At 35.5% G+C, this 23568-nt stretch overlaps 1 protein-coding gene across 48 annotated transcripts in view; it reads right to left on the bottom strand.

The window, feature by feature from the left end:
• The window catches only part of RFX3 (regulatory factor X3), a 308560-nt gene that overhangs the window by 188767 nt on the left and 96225 nt on the right, over positions 1-23568 (bottom strand). For 5 of the 48 annotated variants that reach the window (XM_063787170.1, XM_063787172.1, XM_063787187.1 and 2 more), the window contains one exon: positions 14861-14943. In XM_063787170.1, the coding sequence (XP_063643240.1) occupies positions 14861-14870 (10 nt within the window). In that variant the 5' untranslated portion in view covers positions 14871-14943. 48 annotated transcript variants of the gene reach the window in all.

The following is a 23568-nucleotide window of genomic DNA, read 5'->3' as shown; positions in this document are numbered from 1 at the left end:
ATAGGTTCTCAGTGCCCTCAGGATAAACTGCAAACCCTTACTTAACAAGGCTTAGGAGGCTCTTTAGAATATAGCTTCTGCCTACTGTCTTCCCAAGTTTATATACAATCCAGCCTTATGGAACTACCCACAGTTCCCCGAACGTGGGGCATTTGGTTTTTTGTCTTGTTTTGTTTTTTTTTGAGACAAGGTCTCACTCTGTTGCCCAGGCTGCAGTGCAGTGGCACAAACTTGGCTCACTCTGCAGCCTCAACCTCCCAGTCCCTGGTGATCCTCCCATCTCAGCCTCCTTAGTAGCTGGGACCATGTGCACGTGCCATCACGCCTGACGGCTAATTTTTTGGATTTTTTTGTAGAGACAGGGTTTCACCATGTTGCCCACCCTAGTCTCAAAGTCCTGGACTCAAGTGATCCACCTGCCTCAGCCTCCCAAAATCCTGGGATTACAGACATGAGCCACTGACTCGGCCAACCCTGGGGACATTTGAACAGGCAGTTTCTTCTGCTTGAAACAATTTTTCCTTCTTACCTCCTCTAATCTTCACTTTGTCTTTCAGGTCTCAGGAGAAATCCTACTTTCCCCTGATAGCTTCCCCAACAACCACTGCTTTTCCATCTTGCTCTTAACAAGTCCGAATCTAGTGTCCTCCTGGTATTCCTATAGCATACTATCTTCACTCAGTACACAGCAATTATCACATCTATAGTGTAACTGTCTCTCCAACAAGACTATAAACTCCATGAATGCATGGACTATCCTTATCTTTTTCACTTACATATGTAGCCACAGTGCCCAATATATACATAGAATCTTTGATTTGTTGAAAGAACAATCTCCAAAGAAGATGAGTTTAAGACCCTATTGAAACATTACTATTAGAATATGCTGCACCAAAGGCATATTCTATACAATTTTTAAAAATTCTACATAAACATAATTGTATATTACAGACATTTTAAATCAAATTATTGTGTTTTTTCTTAATTTTCTAATGTGACTTCATGTTCAATTTCTATTACAATGGAATTTTATAACAACTCCCATATTCAAAGAATTAAAAGACTCAAAAGATTTTGTGTATAGTTTTTTAAAATAAAGAAACAAGATAAGGATTAAGTAAACTCAAATAAACGAATCAAGTCTTCAGCTATTGCTCTGAACCTTCTGACATATCATCTACTGTGTTTTAAGAAGTACATCTGATTTGCTGAATTGTGGATTCAGATCCAATGCTCTAATCGTGTCATCTTAGAATAAGTGGCCTGGTATGCTTCCTTTGTTTTTATGAGACAGAAGCACTCAGATATCGTTAATTTTCATAGCTGAAATGCTAAGAATAAGTAATTAGCCTAATAGTAATTGTTCTGACTTCATCGTTAATTAACCACTTGAAATTTATTTGAGCTTGGTAACATTCAACTGATATTCTTGTATGTTCTCTTAATAATCATTGAAACTTTCTACCAAAAAAAGGTATTCTAAGAAGCCTCTAGTTACTAATTAGTTAACACATTTATGTAAGGACTTCACATACATTATTTCATCTGTACAGAAATCCTGATGTAGGTACTATTATTATCCCATTTATTATGGATGAGAAAACTGAGGCATAACTTAAATAATTGAATATTTAATTATTTAATAATTGATAGAACTTAAATAATTCTATCAGCACCAAGGTCGTATAACTTCATATAACTAGAAATGGGCAGAGTGAGAACTTGAATATGCTATACCACCTACTAAGTCAAGGAGCAACATGTTGTTTCATTGTTTTTTTAACCTACCCATATGCGGTATTAGGCTAATAATATGACAACAATTTAGATGTTTAACACACCAACTATTATGTAGTCCTGTCTAGAGTCTTTTCTGTTTTCATTCTTCTATATTATGGGAATTAGATATGCTAGAATTTTTTAATCCAGTTAATAGTTTTCCATGATAGATCATCCTCTAAAAAATATCTTAATTTCATTTCCAGCAATGCAGAGTACCTGACAAGCTGACTGTCTATTCTGTAGATCTGAGCTAAGACTAATAAAAATGATTGAATCATGGAATACTCAGAGTTTTCTACACTACCTCTGCTGAAGCATCAATACAGATAGGCGTGTTGGAATTTGAATTAGGGCTCAGAAAATGTTAAAAATCAATGTGCCACAGTGATTTCAGAATCTTTTCTTTCTGAAATCTCAGAGTTGAGCTCTCAGGTACACACCATAACGCCCACTTCTAAAGGAGTAGGAATGACTGCCTGCAGCTTCTCAAGACGCCAAAAGAAGGGGCAATCTCAATTCGTTCATTCACCAATGAGTTTGTTTCAGTGAGCCTCTGGCACAGGTGCCAGGGGTTGTTGCTCCCTGACCTTTACATTTGATCACAAATTGCATTCAGCAATGGCAAGAAAATGGTATTTAACTCTCCTTCCTAATGGCACTGCAATCAAGGGCAATAACTGAGAAGTAGACCTTTAAGGAAGGCTGTATAGGCCAAAGACACTGTTCAGGGTAATAAAGCCCCATAGCAATCCCATAGGTAATCCTGCAGTACAACTAACATCTCTATTCCTGCTTGAGCACAGGGCCACCCTTCCTTGGTGCATGCCAAGTAATTCATCATATACCTTGATCTTTTCATTTTGTTGTTTCAGTCAAATGCTTATATAGAACATACTTTGTTACAAGGATCGGTCAAGCAGAGGAAAGCAAAAAGAAATTTTTCAAGTCTCACCCAGGCCTTTTTATTGTACTACTTTACTATTTCAAAAAGTCTGTGCTGTAAGAGTTATCTCTGTCTCTGTCTCTCTCTCTCTCTCTGTCACACACACACACACACACGCACGCACACATGGCCACACACACAGACAACAGGTCTTTGGTATCGAAACTTAAGTTGGACACACAGTACATCACACATGCACACACAAATAAACACAGAGGGAGAAGACCTTCCAAATGGCTCCAACTTGGCTTATAGGGTGTGACCGAGGAAAAAGTGTTCTAACTCCAAATACAGTAGTAGTCTTCCACTACTGCCTCTTTTTCCCCGTCCCTGGCAGAGATGGTGATCGGGTACGATAAAACTAGGTCTACTTTGCCAAAAATAAACTTATTTTGCCAAATGGCCAATTTGACAAATTACCCATTCAGTCAAAACTTGTTTAACCATTTATATTGTTAACAGCTACTTGTACTGAATAAAATAGTTTCAAAGAATCTTTCAAGAATTCTCTGATATTTAAGTTGATGGTTCAAGCTTTTAATTCACGTGAAAGTAAATACTGTTGTAATCCAGCACTGTGGCCTACCCATGTAATATTCTGTCATTTTGCTATCTTCTAGGCTAACAACTTTTGGGGATCAGAATCTATTTATTTTAAATCAAAGGGTTATAAATGTTTTGAATGCCAAAAAGTATATAAATGATGGTATAGAAGATTTCTTTCTTTTAACACATTTTCTATCCACTTAAGTACATTCTATACTTCCCTTAATTCACACACTTGTTAACCAATTGAATTGGATGAACATGTTGCTTCCGTTTTAAGTAACTAAAAAGCATTCAATATTTGAAATATCAATGATAAAATTGGCATTCAGCTGCGTTAGACTGTTAAATAATTCTACTGCAAAATATCAGGGTTGAAACTGCAATGGAAAAATTAAAATCAAATTAAAACTTAATAATTACTTCCCACTAAAAATTTCAAAAACTTTTGCAGCTATTCTATGCAGCATCATTTGTGATAAACTTTGTATGTAGTTAATACAAACACAGTTCAGGCAGTTGACAATTTAGAAAATTGGTCATTAGACAAAATGATAAATCAGAGTATTTGGTAAATTTAACAAAATGGCCATTCACGAATTTATATTTCAGCAAACTGATTTTTAAAAAACTATCTATTCAGTGAATTGATCACCCAGTAAATTTTCTTTTGGTGAAGGAGTAATCGGTTTTCAGATAATTGGCCTGCTTCCCAAAATCACAGCCCTTTAAAGCTTAAAAGTATTCAGATCATCCAGTGCAGGCTCCCATTTCACAGAGAAACTGAGAAAAATCAACCAAACGGACCCATTAGTATCAGATCTAGTATTAGAACTCAAGACTCCCAATTCCCAGTCAAAAGCTCTTTCTAACAGGCTATGGTTAATAGGAGAAGAAAGGAGGAAGGCACTCAGAGGTAGCAAGGCCTGACAGATGCACAAAGTGCTTACTACACAAGGAAGGAGATACTCATAGAACATGGAGAATGCAATCTTAAATAAGAGCTTCTCTTAGACGTTTCCAAGTCTCTTTCTCACATGAGTAAGGCTCTGTTTCAGGGTGTTTAACAAGATTTCAAGTGAGACAAACTGTGTGTGTGTGTGTGTGTGTGTGTGTGTGTGTGTGTGTGTGTGTGTGTGTGTGTGTGTGTGGTGCTATCAACTAAAATGGTTCACAGGACTTTATATTCTATAGGAATTCTGAACCATCTTGCCAACTTGTTTTTCTCTATCTACCAAAATACTTTACATGGAGTATCTTGGTGTTCCATGCTCAGTATTTTATTATTATACAGAGTTTCTGAGTGTCTCAGGCTCAGAATTTTATTATTACATCATCTCTGGATGCCACTTATAATATACAAACTGACTCTATTTATACTGAAATAAATAAACCAAAAAGACTAATTTCTAGTTTTCCTGGAAGAGGGAAAAAGCAAAATTCAACACAACAGTAAATGCAACCAAAATAAACAGGGAACAAATTCTGAATTTTCACTTGCAGCAAATAAGTGTAATTTTGGGGTGTGAGATGGAAACCTTTTCAATGTAATGGTTTGTGTAACAGCTTTTACAAGGTGCACTTTTCACTGTCAAACAGCATGAAATGCTCGTAAGGGTAATCAGTTTTAGATGGCAGGTTTACAAGCTTTCCACAACATGTACTATTTATCTACGCTAAAATGTTTTCCAATTACCTCTTTACATATTATGTTCATGCATTCTTTCAAAAAGATTTAAAAACTGCTTTGTACAAATGTAACTCTGAAACCAACCATACTGCTTGATTTCTTTAATCATCTGATGCATACTATTGGTTTTTACTAGCTCATAAGTTACCCATGCCTAATTTACATAAAAGCAGTATTTCTGTAATATATTAAAGCAAGGTAGAAGCAAACACCACCCAGTATAACTGACTCAAAAATGGTATTTTCTATGTAATCTTTCTTATGAAGGAAATGATATTCTTGTTGTACCATAAGAGTTAGCTAATATTTACATATTATATTCAAAATTACACACAAATATGAGCTGATTACTTCTCATGATCCATGGAGCCACTTTTCTCACAAACCAAATTTATAAGAACGGTGCTTTCTAAATAAAACGGAAAGGTTATTTACATATGAAAATTATATTCCCTTTCCTTATAAGGTTTACTCAACAATGAATACATAAATTCTTTTTCAATTAAGACAGCAATGGAATTTTTTTAAATGTAGGAGAGCAAACCAATCCATCTTCCTCTCTCTGTGTCTTTCTTCCCCCCTTTCTCCCTTGCTCCTTTCTCTCCTCTTTTTAATTAATTAATTTATTTATTTATTTTTTGAGACAGGGTCTCATTCTGTTGCCAGGCTGAAGTGCAGTGGCATGATCTCGGCTCACTGCAACCTCCACCTCCCAGGTTCAAGGAATTCTCCCAAGTAGCCGGGATTACAGGCACCTGCCACCAGACTGGCTAATTTTTGTATTTTTAGTAGAGACGGGGTTTCAGCCCGGGAAGCCTCCGCCTCCTGGGTTCAAGTGATCCTCCCACCTCAGCCTCCCGAGTAGCTGGGATTATAGGTGTGTGACACCACATCCAGCTAATTTTTGTGTGTGTGTGTGTGTTTTTTTTTTAGTAGAGAGGGGATTTCACCATGTTGGCCAGGCTGGTCTAGAACTCTGGACCTAAAGTGATCCTCCTGCCTTGGCCTTCCAAAGTGCTGGGATTACAGGTGTGAGCCACTGCGCAGGCCTCTTGTTCCCTTCTCTACCTTTCCTCCACCTCCAATTATACGGACCTAGTCAGCCCCATAGTCAAACACTGGCTACACAACAGCCCCTCCAAAATACTCTACATATATAAGCTGAGTCAGGAGTGCAGCTTAATTGTATCATTTTCTTCTTTGAAATTATTTTCACACATCTGGACAACTACTTGTAACATTATCCATAGGATCTTATATTCACACCATTTTAAACATTATGGGCATCAAAAATAACAGCTAAGCTATTTTCAGTACTTAGACGTAAGCCACAAGGCCAAAATATTCAGTGTCTCAAAACAAAGCTTACTGTGAAATCACATCAGTATCTGATTTGAGTATTCCTGGCTTGTACTTTCCAAAGTACAGTAGAACTACTTCATAATAAGGCCACTAAAGGTCAGCACTAATCATGTTGTATTACTTTACTTTATCTGTGTTCAGAGAAATGTAAGCTCACAGACTCTAAGGTTGGACAGGCCTTCAAGGTGACCTTGAGTCATGGTTAGTGCCATGATCTGTTTGAATATCCATGATGAAGCTCTACCACACCATTTTATAAGGAATGTTATGAATTATAGAATTGAGCTCTTAAGTTGACTCAAAGATAATGCTATTTTTGTTTCAAGTAAATAAATAGTAATTATCTATAGAGAAGTAAAAGAAAGGCTTCAAACCATTTAATAAAGACATATTAATTCATTTAGTTATTTTTTTCTTCTTGAGAGGGCTCTAAACAAAAATATCATCTTCCTAAGGTGAATATGTTAGTAAAAGGTTATAAAAGAAAGGTGCAAAGGGTGAAGCTGGCATTTCCTGAAGCTTAGGGTAGTTTCAGGAGATGCAACACGGTTGCAGTAAAAGCTATCACCTGGCTTAAAATAATAGGATTCTGTCGACTTTTTAAGCATACCAATTCTGTTACAGTTATTCTTAGAAAGAAAGGGAAACTTATAACTAGCTTTGAATGACCAGAAAAAAACTGCAAATTTCTTACTTTTAAAAATTATTGATGGTGGCAATTCTACTGGTAAATTCATGTTTCTTCCAAATTGAATATTAATAAAGCTACCAGCAATGTTGAAAATCTGTTTATTATTTAATGTGAGCTGAATAAAAATCAATAACTATAGAGAACAGGGTTACTTCAGAAAATAAGATTCTAATATGTTTTATATTGAGTCTAAAAATCACACTTCTTTAATTGGTTAAAGCACAGCCTTTATATATAGAAAATTTTCTCAATTTAACAGGAAAAACCAAAAAACCTCTCTCCTTGAGAAATACAAAGAAATTTTTACAAAATTGTCATTTTATAGCAAGATCGATTTTTTTTTTTTCAGTTACAACCTATTCTCCTAAGGATACTAGTCCCAGCTTTTAATCCAAATTTCCCAAATAGAAACATCAGCATCTTCCTAAGAAAATATTAAAATACTTGTTAAAGCATAATGTAATGTATACCAAGTAGAACTCTTTCAGTGCATTCAATTTACTTGACAAATTGTTTTATGAAATACTATAAGACTTAGTAAACAATTCATAATTTAGGTAATTTATGTTCCTTCTCAAGGATATACAATCAAACTATTTTCATATGGGAGTTTAATATTTTAGGAACATCATACTATAGCTTATGATTTGTTTCCGTTGCTAAGAAGTGAACACTTTTATTTTATTTTTAAATGGCCCACCTTTAGTATTTAGATTATGCTCTTTTCATGTTTCAGTTTAACTTAACAAGACAATAAAAAAACCTCAATGAAGAAAAACATCTAAAACTACTGCAGACCCTAGATACAGTTTCTATAAACAATTCATCCCTGTTTCCTTCTCCTTGCTCTGAAGACAAGGAACAAATGCTTCCCGAATGTGAAATTCACCCTAACAGTTCATTGCTTTAACACCTTTTGAGTAGAGACAGTTGGAGCACATATAAGCTAAGTTCTGCAGTGTAGCAGTTCTCTTGACAACTCTTAGTAAGGCTGCAAGTGAAAACCCTTTATGCTTTTTTGAATAATATCCCAGTGTGGGAGGATGAATACTAAGTAATAAATCAGGAAAAGAAAAAAATTATACTCTCCACCTAGATAACATGAAGAATGGTAAGGCTAGTGTTTGGTACTTACAAATTCTCCCAATAAATCAAGATTGTCTTCTTTCATCTTTACCTCCTCTGTTACATCCAATTACAAATTTTAAAAGCTGCTATTTATTGAACACCTACCACATATCTGCTACTAAACTTAATACTTTAATTTTCACAACAACCTTGTGTGAAAATTATGTGTGTGTTGGTTGCGTACTTTATTGAAATGGGACACTGAGTTCCAGAAAGATCAAATATTCTTCCTAAGAGCTCAACATTGGCAAAAGACAAAACTAGGACACACATGGAACTACATCTGACTGTAAAGGCTATGCTCCTGCCATATTCCAGTCTGCTTACAATACTTTTAATGTTTTCTGTATTTCCAAGTTAAAAGAAACAAAATTTGTGTTCCATATTTGAAATATTCAACAGTTATGAGAATGTCAATCTTAAGAGTAAAGTCATTATCTTGCAAAATCAGTGAGAAATTAAAAACACAATAGAGTTAGCTTTCATTATTCCTACTAGTTGAAAGATCCAAAGACATATTTGCTGTCCTACCAAAAGAGCACATTGCAGTAAATACCACTAACGTATATATATGTGTATATACATATATAAGAGTATATATATATGTGTGTGTGTGTATATATATGAGTGTGTATATATATATGCTAGTGGTATCTACTGCAATGTGGTATATATATATGCTAGTAGTATCTACTGCAGTATACGAGTATATATATGAGTATATATATGTATATATAAGAGTATATATATGAGTATATATGTATATATGAGTATATAAGTATATATGTATATGAGTATATATGTATATATATGAGTATATATAAGTATATATGAGTATATATGTATATATGAGTATATATAAGTGTATATATGAGTATATATATACACACATATATACTCATATATGTGTGTATATATACACATATGTGTGTGTATATATATACTCATATATACACTTATATATATACTCATATATATACTTATATATATACTTTTATATATATACACTTATATATACTCTTATATATGTATATATATATTCTTATATATATACTCTTATCTATATACTATATATTCTTATATATATGTATATATATTCTTATATATATATAAGAATACATACATATATATATATATATATATATATATATATAAGAGTTGGGATCTTGCTCTGTTGCCCAGGCTAGGGTGCAGTGGTGCAATCATGATTCACTGCAGCCTCTAACTCTTGGGCTCAAGCAATCCTCTTGCCTCAGTCTCCCAAAGTGCAGAGATTACAGGCGTGAGCCACCCTGGCTAGCCAACCAGTACCATTTTCCACCACGCCTGGCCAATGACTAGCATTTTTAATATACACAATAAGAGTTCCAGTTCTATTTAAGAATAAAACTAACAAGACCCACATCCACTATAAATTCAATAAAGTATTCCATTACTGAAGGCAAGTTGCTGCTGTTAGATGCTGGGAAAGGTCCCAAGAAGAGGAAAGCATTAACTTCCTTGGCTATCTCTTCTTTCTTCTCTCCTCAACAAGGACTAATCCCCTAAGATACACCCTTTGCCTTCTCTGTTCTCTGTACACACTCTCTCTGAAATATTTTGCAACTTCAACTTTCACTTGTATATCATGACTTTCTAATCTCTTGCTCCAAATCCTTCTCATCTGCCTAAATTCTAATTCTATAATATGAACTGCCTCTTTGCAACACAATGAGACCCAAGATTATATTCCCTCTCACACCACATCAGTGCTGACCCCTCAATCTCTCTATCAATTCCTAGAAGGTGGCGGGCAATGTTCCTGAATGTCCCAGCCACTAGCCTTCCTGAAGTTTTATTCACTACCTAGATCTCTTCAAACTCTAAACCTATTTGGTTTAATTATCATACCTGCTCACAGTAACTTCAGTTATATTAATCATTGCTTCTCTAACATGTGCAAAACATGTTTCAAGGTGTAAAGGACTGATTAAAGTCTGCAGAGATAATTTACTGTGTAAGTAAAATAAGAGCACTTACTTGGGAGTCAGCCAATTACTTCCAGAATCTTTACATGACAAGTATATTTGAAGTCCTGCCAAGCAATTTAACTAGGTGCTTTATAAATACTATCCCAGTTAATTTTGACAACCAAGATAGAAATAAAGTGTTGTATGAGCACATGGGACAACAGCCCTGTAAGGTGATTATTCTCCATATTTTAGCATGAACATTATACTGGTTAAATAACTTGTCCACGATCACATATCTAGCAAACAAGATTACTAGAGTTCAAATCCAGGTGTAACTGACCAAAAGACCAGTATTCATTACATTATGCTATGTTGGGCCTGTGTCTGCCATTTACTAAAGCCACTTTAAACTGATCCTCAGTGTTCTCATCCAGAAAAAGAAAGGATGTTATCAGTATTCTTATTAGGGGGAAAAAAAGCCAATAGAAGGGCATCTGAAGTGAGAAATTCTCAAAGTTCCCATATGTACACCCAATATGATTCCAGTATGGTCCTCTATCCCATTGTCCCTGGTGCTGTTGAGAATCACTGGCTTTTCTTACCCTATACATGAAGTGGCACATTATTTGAAGGTACACTGTGATAAGTTAAAGCAGCATATGTTAAACCATTTAGTAACAACTGAAAGAGTAAAACATAAAGAAGTAGAGCAATAAGTCAATTAACAACATAAAATGGAATCATAAAAATTATTCAATTAATCCAAGATAAGGCAAGAAAACAGGAAAAAGGAACCAAAGAATAGACAGAAGAAACAAAAAATAAATGGCAACACAGTAGATTTAAATCCAACCATATTAATAATCACATTAAATAAAATTTAAACACACCAATGAAGAGACAGAGATTGTCAAACCTTATAAAAAACAAAGACAAACAAAATGCTTTTTACAAGAAATGCACTTTAAATATGACACAGATAGATTAAAATTAAAATGATATAAAATATATATAATGCTATATTAATATCAGACAAAGGAAATTTCAAAGCAAGAAATATTACCAGGAATAAGAGGAGTCATTTCATAATGATAAAGGAGCCTGCCTATTCATCAAGAGAATATAACAATCCTAAATGTTTATGTACCTATTGTCAGAACTCCAATATACATAAAACGAAACCTAGTTGATCTGAAAAAGAAATAATAAAATGCAGTATTACTGATGGATATTTTATACCCCTTTTAATAATGATATAACAAGTAGTAAAGATATAAAAAAATTTGAACAGCATCTATCAATTTGTGCAAATTGATATTTATAGAACATTCTACCCAAAAACAGAATATATACCCTTCTCAAGTACACACAAAACATTTAAGAAGACAGACCATACCTGACCACAAACAAATCTCAATGAATTTTAAAGGACTCAAATCTTACAAAGTAATTTGTATGATCACAAAAGAATTAAGTTAAAAATCAGTAACAAAAATATAAAGCAAATCAAATATTTGGAAACTGAATAATACATTTCTAACTAACCCATGGGTCAAAGAATTAAAACAGAAGTATTTTGAACTGAATGAAAATGAACGCATACTATCATCTGTGAGATGCAGAGCCCCCTCAATCAATTTGGGTGAAGAACAAAAGAAAAAGAATTAAATGACTAAACAAATCAACAGTTTTACAAGTGAACAATTTCAGGAATTAGGATTAAAGGAAAGGGGATCATAAATTCATAAAATACTAGAACAGGAAGAATTCTAGAAATCCTTCTAAAATTTGTAAACTCACAAAATTCACATAAAAAACAGTTCCAGGAAGAACATATGATTTGCTTAATAAGGTTTATAATAGCAAGTATTTTTAAATGAGCAGTCTTGGCCAGTAGTGACACTATATAAATATCTGAGTTCTTTAAATGCCTATTTTCACCTAATAAAAGCAGATATAGATTCTACAAAATAGATATGCATATTTGTTGGCCTTTATCTGATTAATGTGAGCATTCTGTGCTTTATTTGTAAATTTTCTATATTTCACATAGCACAATGAATAGGAGTGCTGAATTCTCTATCCACATTGCTTAAATTCATACTCTAGCTTTACCACAGTTGAGTAGCCATGATATTGGGCAAGTTACTTAAGTAGCAATGCCTTAGTTTCTCAACTGTAAAATAAGAATAGACTATAAAATGGTATAAATAGTTCTTACCGCCTTACAGTGATTATAAAGATTCAACAAGTTACTGCTTTCTGTGGGCTTACAACAGTGCCTGATGCATGGTAAGAGCTCAATAAATGGTAACCGTTATTACATAGCATTGATTTATAAATACTTGAAGCTTTTTTGTTTTTGTTTTTTTTTGGAGACGGAGTCTTGCTCTGTCACCCAGGCTGGAGTACAGTGGCACCATCTCAGATCACTGCAACCTCCAGCTCCTGGGTTCAAGCAATTCTCCTACCTCAGCCTCCCAAGTAGCTAGGATTACAGGCACCCGCCACCATGCCCAGCTAATTTTTGCGTTTTTAGTAGACACGGGGTTTCACCAAGTTGGCCAGGCTGGTCTCAAACTCCTGACTTCAGGCGATCCGTCTGCCTTGGCCTCCCAAAGTGCTGGGATTACAGGTGCGAGCCTCTGTGCCTGGCCAAATACTTGAAGCTTATTAATCAAAACACTAATTTAAACGTTTTAAATTAGGTAACATCAGTTAAAATAGGATATCATCTTAGAAAAATAAGTTGCTTAGAATTCATATTTTTAAAAAGACAAATTATTCAAGTTATTTGAATGCCAATGTTAAAACAAAGCCGGGGCAATCTCTTTTCAAAGCAAGAGACATGATCCAGTGGAAACTTATGTATTACATGGAGTGTTTTTGGATTAACCAATACATTTAATAATATCACATGAGATGATAGAAAAGTTACGTATTAATGTTGTCCTGCTGCCTTCACCTATTTCTTATTATATGCTCCATTCAACCAGAATTTATAGATTTGAATATTTTGATTTTAATTTTGAAGGATAAAACATGTATTTATGAATTTGTTTTAAATGGCTAAAGGGTAACATTCAGCAGTATAGCACTGGAACAATTTCCATTTGGTTTAAAAAAAACAACAACATATATGTGGAACACAGTTCACATTTTTTTATTTTGCGCAACTTCGATGCTTTCAACACTGCATACATTACCAAAAGCACAAAAATAGATGCTGTACTATCAAATTGTAAAGAATACCAAATTGATATAATTATACTTTATAATTTCTTCCAAGTATCAAAAGGATAAGTTTTTGTTTTTTCTTTAATTAAAATAATCTCATGGGTCTCTTATATGTTTGACAGAATAAGATAAAACAAGTATATTTTTTACTAAGTATCTTAAAAATACCATATTTTAATAAAAACTGCTATTTGTAATCCATGCTCTGGCTTTTTGACACTGAGGCAAACCCTTCTTACCTGGGCCAAATGAGCATTAACCTGAATCAATATGGTAATAAAATACCAAATAAGTCTGTAAAGTATCAACTTATCCTGCTGTCCTCTTCTGAGAACTAAGTGCATAATTAAATTTACTGTACCTTTAACAACCTGCAGTTCTCCGTTGGTATCTGCAGGGTATTGCTTCCAGGATCCCCTGAGGATACAAAGATCCATGGATGCTCTAGTCCCTCATATAAAATTCTGTAAATTCTATGTAAATAGTTGTTACACTGTATTTTTCATTTTTTATTAATTATATTTGTACATATGTATGGGGTACATATGAAACTTTGTTATATGTAGAATGTTTAATAATTTTTTATTGTTTTTCACACTCAAATATTTTCAATCCATAATTGGTTGAATCTGCAGGTGCAGAACTTGCTCACATGGAAGGCAAACTGTAAAATTCCAACCACAACCTCTGCATTTGTGAAATCAATCACCTTTTTCTTCTCCTCCTACCGCACTCAAAATTGTAAGGAAGTTTGTCATCATTGCACATGAAGGCAAATGAGGGAGACTAGCTAAATGTGGCAGAAAGAACATCGGGGCCCACAGCACCACTTGTTCCTCAGAACTGCCTCCCAGCCTCCAACCATCCTTCAGTTAGCCAGCATAGATTAAAGCTCTCACCATGTGTGCTGCCTTCTTCCAGACTTTTGCAATGAAGCACACCAATCAGCAGCTTTCACCACTTGGGAGAATGATCAAGGCCAGGAAAACACTCATACACAGGTTGAGTACTAACAGGACATTCTACGGTTCATGAAACCAAATGCCCCTACATAGAGGACAGCTGAAATGTGAACACAGAAGCCCAGAGCAACATAAGAAAGCTACAGTAGTTGTGAAGACCAATTGCAGTCATAAATATCACCATCAAATACTTAGCTACAGCTTTACTATTTACAAAATATTTTTACATACATTATTTTATTTGAACCCCACAACAGCCCTTTTAAGAGGTAGTATAGATATTTTTTATTAATAACTGTATTTTGCACATGAAGAAACTGAAAAAGGTTAAGAGACTTGTCTAAGGTCATTTTAAGTAAGCAGTAACTTGACTTCTATCTTCCCCCAAACTAACTGTAGATTTTAGAGTCTTTCAGCTGCATCACCGTATCCCACATAGATAAAAGAAGAGGAGTAAGTTTTAAGAGGCAGGTTCCACAGCAAAGTCAGTAATTATTTCTATAAACCCCTGTATCCTTCCATAACTGCCTTTATTCATCACTACTATTCTTTCCTTTACTTCCTTACCTCCATTCATTCCTGGTTCTTTTCTTCAGATGATCCAAGATGTCAGAAAGCATTCTGTCCATTTAAATCCCTTAGATCCTGATCTGCATAACCAAAGATATCCTTGGGTCAAATCTGAAACCAGCAAATATGGATCTTTCTCATCTGTAAAGTTCTGTGGCTACAACAGAAACTAGCCTAAGGAGTAATGAAATCTGTGGACTCTCAGAGATAAATATTTCTACTATGTGCCAAAAAAAAAAAAAAAAAAACAAGAAGGCAATAAATAATCAATACAGTATCTCCTGAGGCTCTGGACTGACTGTCCCCTGCAGGATGGCCACATTCAGTGACTGAGCCAGAACAAACACTGAGAATAACTATCTAAGCCACAATCGACAGCAAAATAAGATATTAATGAACCTCTAAAGAACTACTCAGATCATCTTGTTAAAGGTTTACAGTATGTTCTAAACTCAAAGCTTACAAAGTCTTGAGGAGCCGGTCAAAACCAAGTGGAGAAAGCTAACAAAAACAATGGAGAAGAAACCCCTATTGATTAAATGCAACTGTTAGGCAGCATTACTTGTAAAGAGCTGAATATCCTCCTTTCATCTAAAATTTACAGTAAAATAAACTTTATTATAGAAAAAAGGAACATTTAAATTACCAAACATCCAACTCCATAGAAATAACCCTGGTTAACATCTTCTAGTCTATTTTGTAAAAATATATGACAGAAGGTGCGTGCATTTTTAAAGCAAATACTCTATCTAGTCCTTATTGTTGTACAGAATAGCAGAAGATTAAAACTCTCAGCATTTCAAGTCCTTGACCTATATGAATTCATTTGGTTATCCCATTAACCTGATGACACAGGTAGTATTACTCTGTTTACAGATGGACAAATCAAAGCATGGAGCTCGTTTATTGTCTTTGTAGGTAGAGTTGCTGTGTGACACAGATCATATATGGGAAGTAAGCCCTCATAGACGAATGCTGGCTTCCACTCACATCACCTCTAATATATTTTCTTTCCCTCTGCCCCTCTGGTCTTCTATTCCTAATGCAATGGCACCTAAGAGAGCCTATCACAAAATTACTCTAGCAGGCAATTTTATTCCAACAACAGGATATACAGTTCTGCTGACAGGAACTGATAGGAACTCTGAAGCCACAGACTGTGCTCTTCTATATTTTCCTGGGGATCATGATAGTGTTGTAAGTGACTTTTCTAAAAAAAAAAAAAAAAACCTAAGGAGGCATTTGGATAAGGAGACCTGATTTGTTCTTCAGAGTAGAAAAGGTACCTAAGGGAAGGCAGGAGCAGCCCTAAAAATTACTAGTATGACAAGAGGCTGGAGAACAAAACTGAACCCATGGGATTTACCTCAGGTGAAAACTCTTTAGCTAAATCTTCCGGGCACAAATAGCAATGAACATTATCCCACTCACCCAAAATGAAAACTAATCTTGTTTCAGCCCAGCAGGGCTGACTCCAGAGTCAACAATGGCTATTTTCTACATTCCCAAACTGACCCTGAAACAAACTTGGGCTTTGTGTTGCTGTTGTTGGTAATGGTGGTGGTAATGGTGGAAGTTCACATGTGTGTGTATTTTAAAAGAGAAGAGATGACCTAACGTCAAACACAGAAACACTGTGGCTATTCCACCCTGGCATGGGGTAAGATCTGCCCAACCTTACAAGATTATTTTGAATTGTTAGACAAAGCAAAGGAGAAACCCTTCTGCCTTATTAGAAGCAACTCTTTTCTACCTTTGATGCTACTGGGAATCAAAGATCTTTTAAGTGATTTACAGATCAAATTCAACAACTTGAACCATTCATTATGCCAGTTAAGAAGACTCCAAAATAAGTCAGGCTTATTATTTTACAGTTTTGTCCAATTTAGCTACTAGCTTGAATGGTAAATAATATATATTATCAAGAGAAAATATGGTATTCAAAAAATGTGCACTGACTGAACACCTGTACTATGTAAGATATCTGCTATATATAAGACACTGCGGTTCAGGAGGTTTTATAAAAATAAATGGATTCAGAAGGAGAAATGTATTTCAGAAATGTAATTTCTATATAATTACAGTAGGATGGCCTATCTGGACTGTGACAATGGAGCTATATTTTAAAAAATAATTAAAAACCTCTATAAAAATAGTACTTTTGTCAAGAAAATAAAGATCTATGTGAAAACTGACAACCTTGGGAAGATAAAAGACAAAAAATAAGTTATTTCCTTATTGTAGAACTATCCTACAGTTTAGTCAGACTAAATGCAGACTCCTGATGACTACAGGCTTCTTCCTTAATATCAATTTAACACTATCCAAACATATGCTGAGAATTCTATTCAACTTTAAAACAATGAGTAGATACAGAGCAACTGGAGCTCTCTGTGAAGGAAGGAATGTTTTCAAACGGTACAACCACTTCAGGAAGCACTTTGAAAGGTGCTTCTGAAGTCAAACATATAGTAACCATATGACCCAATATTCCACTCCTAAGTATTGATCTAACAAAAATGAAGACATTTGTCTAAACAAAGACTTACAAACATTCATAGAAACTTTGTTCATAACAGCTAAAACTGAAAACCAAATATACATCAAGAGGTGAATGGACAAACTGTAGTATACTCATAAAATGAAAGACTACTCTGGAATAAAAAGAACTATTCATATGCTATTCATACACATAGCACATGAGTGAGTCTCAACATTGGGCTGAGCAAAAGAAACCAGACACAAGAGTACACAATGCTTTATTAATCCATTTATGTGAAATTCTAGAAAACAGAAATCTCATCTAGAGAGACAGAAAGTAGATCAGCAGATCAGTGTTTGCCTGGGGCTGGGGACGGGTACAAGGGAGCTTGCGGAAGTATAAAAATGTTCTACAACTTGATTATGGTGGTGGTTCCATGGATATAAATTTTAAAAACTCAACTCAACATTTTTTAAAAGGGTATATTTCATTTTATGTATTATATATTTTGATATATATATATATATCTTAAGGTAATTTTTAAAAAGAACAAAATCTTAGAATATATTTAAAACAAGGAGGCCAGGCGCGGTGGCTCACGCCTGTAATCCCAGCACTTTGGGAGGCCGAGGCGGGGGGGACCACAAGGTCAGGAGATCGAGACCATCCTGGCTAGCACGGTGAAACCCCACCTCTACTAAAAATACAAAAAATGAGCCGGGCGCGGTGGCGGGCGCCTGTAGTCCCAGCGACTCGGGAGGCTGAGGCAGGAGAATGGCGTGAACCCGGGAGGCGGAGCTTGCAGGGAGCCGAGATCGCGCCACTGCACTCCAGCCTGGGCGACAGAGCCAGACTCCGTCTCAAAAAAAAAGAAGAACTAGGAGGCTGTCCCTGGTGAACTTCAGGTACAAAATCACTTCAATTTCATTTTGTCCAAATATCACCTCAATGAGAAAAAAATTTAAAGACCCAGAGGTGTCTGTGAAAAATCTTCAGTAGGGCATCATCTTCCCAAATGTGTGGGAGGAAGAATGATAAATAGCAACAGTAGCGTCACTGTAATTACATAATTGACTTTTTTTTTTTTGAGACGGAGTCTGGCTCTGTCGCCCAGGCTGGAGTGCAGGGGCGCGATCTCGGCTCACAGCAAGCTCCGCCTCCCGGGTTCACGTCATTCTCCTGCCTCAGCCTCCCGTGTAGCTGGGACTACAGGCTCCTGCCACCAAGCCCGGCTAATTTTTGTATTTTTAGTAGAGACGGGGTTTCACCGTGTTAGCCAAGATGGTCTAGATCTCCTGACCTCGTGATCCGCCCGCGTCGGCCTCCCAAAGTGCTGGGATTACAGGCACCACGCCCGGCCCATAATTGACTGTCTTAATAATTAAAAAAGAAACTATGTATTCAGTTTTATAATACAGAAATGGCAAATACAAGCTATTTTCATGCTCTGCAATTCCATAATTTCTCATCTATAATTGGTATATCTCTAAAATTATACATATATAATACATATAGATTGAATTCACATCCCGAGATTTTCTCACAAAAAGAATAATACTAGTCTCAAGATAAAAACTTCAAGTGGCGATGAGAGTTTAGGGCTTGTTTTAGAGAGTAGTATGCCTTAATAAGAAATGTTTTTTTGTTGGCCAGGCACAGTGGTTCATACCTGTAATCCCAGCACTTTGGGAGAGCAAGGCAGGTAGATCACTCGAGCTCAGGAGTTCAAGACCAGCCTGGGCAACAGGCAAAACCCTGTCTCTACGAAAAATTTAAAAATTTTAAAACTTAGCCAGGCATGGTGGCCCACCATCTGTGGTCCCAGCTACTTGGGAGGCTAAAGTGGGAAGATGGGTTAAGTCCAGGAGGCAGAGGTTGAGTGAGCCATGATCACACACCACTGCCCGCCAGCCTGGCAACACAATGAGACCGTGTCTCAAAAAAGAAAAGAAAATTTGTTCTTGTTTAATGATTCCCTACTACGTGGCAAAAACAAACAAACTAGAAATGTGGTAGGATAAAACTGTCAAAGGCCTTGTGATCAGAGGCAAATTTTATATATCGTATGGTCATGTATTTTCTCCAATGAGCCTGCATTACTTTTATGATTTGAAAAACATTGTTCTTTAGTTTTAAATAGACCCACAGATTCAGCAAAACCTTATGATTCAACATTTTCAAATGTATAAAATAGCCCTATCTTCTCTGTACCATATCGTTCCCCATGTGAAACAAAGTTAGCTGCTTCTTCCTGAATAATGTGGAACACATAGAACCCACTGAAATAACGATTAGATATTTCAGCTGTTTAATGTGGCACATTATAGTATATTCATACTGCTTGGGGTTTACTGAACTTATTGGATGTATAAGTCAATGTATTCTTAATCAAAAATGGAAAATTTTCAACAATTATTTCTTAAATACTTTTCATGCCCCATTTTCATGCTCTTCACCTCTGTAATTGCAATTATACATATACTAGACCATGAGGTATTGTACCTTAGGTCCCTGAATCTCTGTTCATTTTTCTTTAATTTTCTTCTAAGTTAATCAGATTGAATAAATTTCACTGATATGCATCAAGTTGAATGATATTTCTTAATAGCATGTTGGAGATCGTAAAACAAATTTTTAATTAGTTATTGTTCTTTTCAGTTCTTGAATTTTCACTTAGCTTTTCATACACAGTAGAATTTATTAAAACAAACCAAAAAAACCCATCATTCAATTATTTTGGAATAATGATCTTTTTAAAATATACTATACGATTGTATTTACTTATATTTTATTTACAACTTTTATACCATGTATATGAACAATGTTTCTGTTTTTACTTTTAAGCACGAAAGACAGTTTATTGGCTCATTTAACTGAAAAATTCAGTCATAATTCCATCTATGTTTATAAATGAGTGATTTTTTTAACTGACATATTCATGAGGCACACAGTGATGTTTCAATACATATAATGTATGATGATCGGGTCAGTGTAATTAGCATATCCATCATCTCAAATACCTATCTTTTTTTTTTTTTGTATTACAAACATCCAATACCCTTCTTCTGGCTATCTGAAACTATAAATAATTGATAACTATAGTCACCCTACAGTGGTATAGAACAAGGGTCCCCAACCCCTCAACTGTCTGTGGAACCCACCCAGGTACCAGTCCATGGACTGTTAGGAAACAGACCACACAGCAGGAGGTGAGCAAGAGGTGAGCAGGAGGTGAGCAGCAGGTGAGCCAGTGAAGCTTCATCTCTATTTACAGCCACTCCCCATTGCTCACATTACTGCCTGAGCTCTGCTTCCTGTCAGAGCAGCGGCAGCATTCGATTCTCATAGGAGTGCAAACCCTGTTGTGAACTGCTCATGCGAGGGATCTAGGTTGCATGTTTCTTATGAGAATCTAATGCCTGATGATCTGTCACTGTCTCCTGTCACCCCCAGATGGGACTGTCTAGCTGGAGGGAAACAAACTCAGGGCTCCCACTGATTCTACATTATGATGAGTAGATAATTATTTCATTATATATTACAATGTAATAATCATAGAAATAAAGCACACAATAAATGTAATGTATTTGAATCATTCCTCCACCCCCTAGTCCATGTTAAAATTGTCTTCCATAAAACCGGTCCCTGGTGCCAAAAAGGTTGGGGACCACTGGTATAGAACACTAGTAGTTTCCATTTCTCTGCCAAGATTTCTAACCCGTTTACTCATTAAGACCACAATTTGTTTGTTTAAGTCCTTTTATTGGTATGCATACATGAGCCTTTTTCAGCTAAACTCAACAACTAGGCCATCTCAAGGTCTACTGCTATTGACTTTATTTTGACTACTGGTCATACTTTTCCCTTTTCTTTTGCACGTGCAGTAATTTATTATATACTATATATTATATAAAAAATATATAATACAATATAATATATAAATAAATATATAATACTATATATATATTTTATTATATAATACAATATATATTTATATATATTGTATTATGTAATACAATATATATAAATATATAGTTATTATATAATAATACAATATATATATAAATATATATTGTTATTATATAAATAATACAATGCAGAGAACATGGATTCTGCTATGATCCTCTGAAGAATGGTAATCTTTGTTCTCAGGCAGTATAATTACTGTCTAAACACCCTGAATTTGTTTATGTTTTGTTAGGATGAATTTGAGAAAATCCCAAGGTGTTTCTCAAGCTCCTCTCTTTTGGCAGAATTAAACTTCTATATGTCTTCCTGGTGGATTTTGTTGAGATCTAGTTTTAAACATATTAGGGTAGACATGTTAGGTTGGACATTCTTACTCTAGGATGTGGTCCTTAACTAAGTTATGGACTTTTTTTTTTTCTCAGCTGGATGCCTATGATGTGTTCTTGGGACACAGCTCCAACATCTACCAGAAACCTGTACCATATCTTTTCATTCTCAGATCCATAGCAGGAACTCTCTGGTAAGCCCACAGTTTGACTTGCCATATGTGCAGTTCATCACTCAGCCATGACTTGAAGGGAACCCATATTCAGAATTCTGGATCCCCATTTCTGTGCAGCCTTCACCCTTCTGGTGCCCCGCTCCAGATTCCAGCTGCTTCAACAGGCCTAGATTCTGGTCTCTGCCTTCTCAGCTCAGAGGTGCCACTGTTTCTGCTTGGACTCCAAGTCCTTGTTACATAGTCAGGAAAATGTCCCTAGGCAGAAATGCAGAGCAAATGTGGGGCTTTTTTTATGTATCTGCCTTCTCTCAATAATCACAGTCTTGCACTGTCTGTTGTCCAACATGTGAAAAGTTGCCTCATATATTTTGTTCGGTTTTATCACTGTTTATGGCAGAAGAATCAATCCAGCATCAAGGTATTACATCAAGGCATTACATCAAGGCAAGTAGCAAAAGCTCTTGCACACATTACTTTAAACTGTTCTACATCAAGGCAAGTAGCAAAAGCTCTTGCACACATTACTTTAAACTGTTCTTATTCTCTCTCACTCTTTCAATTTCTATTTCTCCTCTTTTGTCCCCATCCCCAACTTGTATAATTTATCAGCTTGAGTTGAATGAATAGGTAGTGCTAAATAATTTTGATAGAATATCTCAGAACTTTAAGATCTTATAATGATGATGGAACACTTTGAAAGTATTCACAATATCACAAGTTTTGTAGAGTTTCTGAAGTTAAGTAAAAACGTTTAAAATTTATTTTACAAAGTCTTTCCTCCCATACTTTTCCTTTTTCATGAACAAGCAAAATATCAGCAATACCCTGCTACTATGCTGTCCTTCATAACCCTTACTTTGCTTATTTTTATTCAAGTCAAAATAAAAAGAATAGAAAATTCAGAAAATCTCAAATGATCTGAATTCTCATTTCCCAATTTTTGAAGTTAGTCTGATCTCACTGGCACACAACCAACAGAATATAAAGGTCTTTCTAGCTATATTTAAAGACTGTGGAAACCTATCTGTCCCCAAACTACAACAGATTTAAATGACAAAGTAAATAAAAGAAAGTTTTTTAAAAATTTAAAACATTTACATGAAATGAATAGTTCCACAAATAAAGCGTATTTTTGCCAAGGATGAGTTTCTCAATTGTTCTAGATACTAGATATTCTCATTCAAACAAATGCTTAGAGATAGACAGGGCTAACTTACCCATTAGGCACAGTGCCAAGGGCCCATAATACTCTCTAATACTCTCTAGGGCCCCAAAAAAGTTTTAATTTCTTTAAAACATTTCTTTTTAATTTTTAGTTATTTTTTTTTTTTTTTTTTTTTTTGAGACGGAGTCTCGCTGTGTCTCCCAGGCTGGAGTGCAGTGGCGCGATCTCGGCTCACTGCAAGCTCCGCCTCCTGGGTTCACGCCATTCTCCTGCCTCAGCCTCCCAAGTAGCTGGGACTACAGGCGCCCGCCAACACGCCCGGCTAATTTTTTGTATTTTTAGTAGAAACGGGGTTTCACCGTGTTAGCCAAGATGGTCTCGATCTCCTGACCTCGTGATCCACCCGCCTCGGCCTCCCAAAGTGCTAGGATTACAGGCGTGAGCCACCGCGCCCGGCCAATTTTTAGTTATTCTTATGATTAACTAAAAATTTAGGTTAAAGAAAATGTTTAATATGTAATCTTAATATATACCAATACTATATATATAATATACAAATATATATAATATAATATAATTGTGTGTGT

This window comes from Pan troglodytes, chromosome 11 (assembly GCF_028858775.2).
Source record: "Pan troglodytes isolate AG18354 chromosome 11, NHGRI_mPanTro3-v2.0_pri, whole genome shotgun sequence".
In the NCBI taxonomy this organism is placed as follows: domain Eukaryota; kingdom Metazoa; phylum Chordata; class Mammalia; order Primates; family Hominidae; genus Pan; species Pan troglodytes.
Note: the sequence above shows the minus strand (reverse complement) of the source record. Positions and strands in the feature narration are given on the sequence as shown.